At 34.1% G+C, this 6,028-nt stretch overlaps 2 protein-coding genes across 2 annotated transcripts; both read left to right on the top strand.

Moving 5' to 3' along the window:
* Positions 1-3,502: 3,502 nt before the first annotated feature.
* Positions 3,503-4,151, top strand: LOC113351255 (salicylate carboxymethyltransferase-like). Its single transcript, XM_026595274.1, has 2 exons — positions 3,503-4,003; positions 4,092-4,151. Exons 1-2 carry the CDS (start codon positions 3,503-3,505, stop codon positions 4,149-4,151), a joined length of 561 nt encoding a protein of 186 aa, XP_026451059.1.
* Positions 4,152-4,234: 83 nt separating this feature from the next.
* LOC113351254 (salicylate carboxymethyltransferase-like) lies at positions 4,235-4,913 on the top strand. The gene is made up of 2 exons (XM_026595273.1): positions 4,235-4,342; positions 4,530-4,913. The coding sequence occupies exons 1-2, from the start codon at positions 4,235-4,237 to the stop codon at positions 4,911-4,913; spliced, it is 492 nt and encodes a 163-aa protein (XP_026451058.1).
* The last annotated feature ends 1,115 nt before the right edge of the window (positions 4,914-6,028 follow it).

Genomic DNA, 6,028 nt, shown 5'->3' with positions numbered 1-6,028 from the left:
GTTCTCTTCTAGTTTTGTGTTATGTTGTAGAAACTTGCACTTAATTAATAGGCAATCTGGTCTCTTTTTTTTTGCAAGATATATTTTTTTTAATGTCGATCTTGGAATGCTTTTTGGCCATATTGCAGGGTTAATCATCTGGCTTCGTTTTGTAAATGGGAAGTCGTGGCACTTGGATTAATAATGGAGAAACATAAAGCTCGAGAAACACTTTCAAAATCTTACTAGGTGACTTGAATGTTCTGTATAAATTATTTGATTTGCAAAATAATTTTAAAATTATTTACTTGTTTAATTTAAGCTGCCTAATTAAACATCCTGATTTATTTGGAAGTTTTGGGGGTAGATCAACAGAAGGTAATTTCATCGTACCAATTTTTTTATCTTCATAAACTTTCACATCTTCACAGTTAACATTTTGATTTTGTTGACAGGAAGTCTCGCTTCAAGAAAGGCCTGGCACTGGAAATACACAACTTGCAAAAGCATTAAATTCTTTTAGGAAAAAACTCTCTCTCTCTCTCAAGTAAGCCTACATCCTAGATGCTAAAGTAAATGATCATTTGATTCATTATCTATATACCTACGTATTGTGATTGATTTTAGACTGGCTTCTTTTCCTTAAAACATAGGCTTTACGGGACCCATAATTGCAGGCAGTTTAAGCAAATAAACTTACTTTTGAATGTTCAATATTAGGATAATCCAAGTTGTGGACCGTTTCCATTTACGGATATGAAATACTTATACTTGATAGTTGATTTTATTGTTTCAGAAACACTAGGCATTACATCTAGCAATCGCGAATGAAACTGTCTTGTGACAACTAGCCTTTTTTTTTGTAACCCATCATTAATTATGTATTTGCTGGTTCTATAGCTATTTTTTAACATTCTGCCCCCTTGGGTCAGTCCCTAACTTGCAGGTTCATTTCAGTGGAACCTTTTGATGAAGGGTTTTTAACTGGTTGTTCTTAATTACTCTGCACTTTATGGGGTTGTTTCATAAACCTTGTATTGGTAATTTCTTTTGTTTTGTTTTAAAACAAGAGAAATGATGAGTATAGCTGGGGAACGGTAAACTATACTTGAATATCCGTCATATATGTCTGTTTGTGCTGGTGCACATGCATCTTTTGATTCTTTTCAATTGCAATATGGCTCTTTATTATCCATCACTGTCAAGGAAAACCACTTATCATTACATTGGGTTACTCTTTCCTTATTATGAAAAATTATTCTCATTGTCCAACTTTAAATGATGCTTGGTACATTAGAAAGAAACAGATGTGTTTCTGAAGGTACCACCTACTGCCACATGGTCATTTTTTTTTATTGTGATCCAGGAACAAATCAAGGGGGAGCCTCCATTATAATTCGTTATGCTGGTTTCGACTTTACCAGTGTATGAGTTCCATATCTTTGCTCTGAGATTTGCAAGCTAACATCGATGCTGCCATCAATGATTATTTCTTCTTTTTGTATAGTTGGAATAAGAGAAAATTTACATGAATGTTTTCAGTGGGTGTGCATCTTAATCATAATGCTTGCTTAAGCTTTTCAGATCAGCTGCAGAGATGATTTAGAATTTCGACGAATTACTACACACTTCCGCAGTATATTAAGATCTTGTACTGTAAATTGAGTTTTTTTTTTAGTGGTATCTTCGTTTGCAGCTTGTTGGAGGCTGCCTTTCCTACTCTTTTAGGAGAAACATAATTTGATATTGATTTTATTCACTCTAGTAAAATGTATATATCAAGAAACATGTAAAATATTATGATTTTTCACTATACAATCATATTTTGTTCCATGTTTGGTATAATTATATTCAGATACTATTGCTGCTTTGCCTATTTTGTTTTGTAAATAAGGAATAAAGATGTTTCCAACTCAAAACTTTACCCAACATCAAAGTATCTTAATCAGTGCGTATATTGTTCAGACACAGTGAATATTTGGGATCCGTGTCTAACATACAAATTAGTTACGGTGTAAACAAAAGTTCGTGTCCATTGAACATATTTTGTCCCAGTGTATTTCAACATCACGTGACCAATGAGCAAACTTGTCACGGTGTATGATAAAATCCCGTGACTATTTGAAGTTCTGGTCACGGTAGATTACCGTGACCAGAAGCTGTGACTTTTGGCCTCGCAACCTTTAGTCACGGTTTTCCAAAAATGCAACACCGTGGCCATAGACGTTTGGACACGGTAAATTACCGTGTCTAAAGGTCATTTTTCTACTAGTGTTTCTCTTAAGAAATATCTGTATGCATAATCAAATAGATGAAGCAAAGAGTTAATACACAATGAATCAGGGCAGCCACATAGCAATCTAATTCAAAACACTTACATTATGGAAAACCAAGTATAATCAAATAGATGAAGCAAAGAGGGTTTTATATAACAAAGCAAACAAACCCAAGCAAAAGAATACAGAGAAATCCTAATTCCCACATTCTATTTCAGTAGTATAGGGTTTTTCATAAAAATTTCAAAATCAGTTACTAATATAAAATAGAAAATCCAATTAACACATCAACACCTTAATGAAAGACTAATCCAAAAGAACAGATCGAAACCCAAATCAAAACACAAATTGAAAGCTTTAAACACTTACATCTTCAGATCGAAACCCCAAAATCTCAAACTGCACTTGCAGCCTGAAACCCTAAATTCTCTTCTGCAGAGATAAGAAAGTGGATTGATATGAGCAAAAAATAGATTCAAACACATAACGATACACAAATCGAACACACAAATCACTCACATCTTCAGCTTCAGATCGAAACCCAGACTTCACTTCGCTACTGCAGAGACGAGGAGATGAAATGGTTCGAATGAAAAGAGAGAAATGGTTCGAATGAAAAGAGATGAAATGGTTCGATAGAAAGTAAAATCCATTCAAGGGTTACTTTGTCTTTTTCCCCTAATATGTTTTAAAATATCAAAAAAAATAGGCAGGAGGAGAGAACAATACAAGGATTACTTTGTCTTTTCAGTATTAGACGGGTAGGCGGGTAGGGTAGGGTAATTTCGTGCTTTACCCGTCATCCTACCCATTTAACGGCGGATAAAAAAATCTCTAACCGTCACCCTACCCGCCAAATAATAGGTAGGATAGGATAAGGTTACAACACTGGCGGGTAGGGTAGGATTGGCGGGTATGGATAGGGTATGTGCACCCCTAGGCAAAACTCTAGTAACTACATAAAAATTATTTAATTTTTTTTGTGAGGTCATGGGCTATTATGTTCCCAATTAAGGTCGTGGGTTAAGGGGTGTCTAATATGTGTAAAGTTATTCAATTACCCTTTCCTTAACAATAACTAAAATTAACCCTTTTTGGTTTTAGATCAAAACCTTTTTTTTTCCCTTCTCCTTCATCATCAATCTAATGATCAATTCCTTTTTCCTTCTCTATATTTCATCGTTTCAAATGAAAAATTTGGTAGACTATACTTATTTTTATTGTGCTCTCAAACGCTTTTATTATAAATGTCGATACCCAACTATTTACATGTTTTTTCTTTTTGTCTTTTTGAGAATAAACAGAAGAAAGTTATACTCATAACCAGGCCAATAGTGGAGGAAGCAATACTGAACATGTTATCGAATTTGTATGGTAATAATACCATTTCTGCAGCGACGTCTAAGCCACGGAAGACTACTATAGGAATAACAGAGTTAGGTTGTTCTTCAGGACCTAATGCCCTGTCAGTCGTCTCCCGTACTTTGGAAATGATTTACAACAAACATTGTGAATCTGGTATTGTTATGCCTGAGATTCTTGTGTTCCTTAATGATCTTCCAAGCAATGACTTTAACACCCTTTTCAAAGATGTGGGAAATTTCTGTGATGATTTAAGAAGAACCAAAGGAGATGATTCAGGACCATGTTTTGCTGCTGGAATGCCTGGTACATTCTATGGTCGACTGTTTCCTAGTGACACTCTTCATTTCGTTCATTCTTCCTACAGCCTTCATTGGTTATCTCAGGTCACTAGAGTAATTTTCTTTGTTTATCTAATTTCTTACAAATTCTTTGATCATTACACAATTAAATTTTCTAAATTTCTCCGAACAGGCTCCAAAAGAGATTAAGAAGACTAATAAGGGAAACTTCTACATCACGAAATATCTGTAGTTACGGCTTACTTAAACCAATTCAAGAAAGATTTTAAGATATTTCTAGAGTGTCGTTCAGAGGAATTAGTAGAGGGAGGAAGAATGGTGTTAACACTTGTGGCAAGGAGCAGTTCAGAAGATCCTACTAGTAAAGAATGTTGTTCCTTCTGGGAACTATTATCTATGTCAGCCCATGACATGGTTTTACAGGTAACATACGCATATATAGTCACTCTTTTAAACGTATACCAAATGGAAAAATGTTATTTTTGGATGATCTAATACTTTCACCTTTAGGAAAGTGCGTCTTTCGCTTTGTGAGGGAAGTAAGTAGTATTACACTTTCTTATGTGAAATTTGATTTAAAAAGACTAAAATACAAGTGATTTTCATGTAGGGAGCCATTGAAGAGGAGAATTTAAACTTATTCAACTTTCCTAATTATTTTCCTTCTCCTGAAGAAGTAAAGTGTATAATTAATGGTGAAGGTTCATTCACAATCAATCAACTAGAGACATTTCACGTTAGTTGGGATTGTAGTGATCCCAAGGGAGATGAATCAGTGACAAACAAGTTAAGAAGTGCCTATTACATGGCTAACGTCTTCAGGGCAGTGTCAGAACCCTTATTAGCAAATCACTTTGGGGAGGAGATAATGGATCTATTGTATGACAGGTTCAGGGAAAGAATGGCAGAATATGCAACTAAAGAGAAAACCGAGTTCACTACCCTAGTTATCTCCATGACTAAGGGTCACAAACTACCTATTTCTGAAGTATAATATGTTGTAGTTTTAATGCTGCATGCCTTCCCACTTCGTCAACACGATCATAGTGCAAGATGAAGGATTGTGTATGCAATTTAATAGTATCGGTTTTTGGTTTTTGTACTCTTATTTTGGAAGTTGACTTATGTCGAACTTGGTGTTGTTTTTATTATAAATGATGGTGTTGTTGTTATTATATTACAAATAAAATCTAGTACTCTATGTTTTATCTATTATAAATATTAATTAACGTTTGCTTGTGAATGTGTGCCTTCTGTTTACAAAATGTACCACGTCATCTAGTTTAGTCTCAGTCAGTTAGGTACAGATTAGGCCACTAGTTATTTAAGAAGAGGTATATGTGTTATTATCATTGGCGCCATTTTCATAATGCACATGTGCAAAAAACTAAAACCGTGTTGTAATTATCGAGTTTAATGACATGCCGCCACGTTTCTCATTTAATAAACTTGAATAAAAACTGAAAATATGAAGGAAAACAATCGAGTTTGTTTTAGTAGTAGTATACTAGTATGTTGTTTCAGGGATGTGGACTATTATTTTGTGGGCATGCATGTTTAATTGTCATATTTGTTATAGGGTTGTATAGAATTGTACACATATATGATATCTCAGGGATGTATGGATTGTTCTGTGTGTATGCATGTTACTTTAGTTAAATTCCTATACGAGTGTACATAGTTGTATACCTATGCGATATCTCATGGATATATGATTTATTATGTGTGGGTTGTGGGCATGGATATTAGATCGATTAGATTTCTGTACCTCTATACATAGTTGTACACCTTTGTGATATCTCAAAGATATATAGATTGCTCTTTAGTTGTGAGTATTATATATGTATGCTTCTTTGGTTCTTATTTTCATTTTTGCATTTTCGTAGATAAAAAGAAACCTTATAGATCCAGTTTTCATGCACTGAGTGACTTTATGGATAATTTTTTTGAGAATGGTGAAAAATAAAAATAAAAATCTCAATAAAGTTTGTTCACTGAGTAGCAACTAGATAAGCAAAAGGAAAACCCATTTTAGCATCTTAGATTTCTTTTTCTATAAAAAAGAAAAGGAAGAAACTCCAAAAACTGAGAAAAATAAAGATGAATGGT

This window comes from Papaver somniferum, chromosome 2 (genome assembly GCF_003573695.1).
Source record: "Papaver somniferum cultivar HN1 chromosome 2, ASM357369v1, whole genome shotgun sequence".
Taxonomy (NCBI): Eukaryota; Viridiplantae; Streptophyta; class Magnoliopsida; order Ranunculales; family Papaveraceae; genus Papaver; species Papaver somniferum.
Note: the sequence above shows the minus strand (reverse complement) of the source record. Positions and strands in the feature narration are given on the sequence as shown.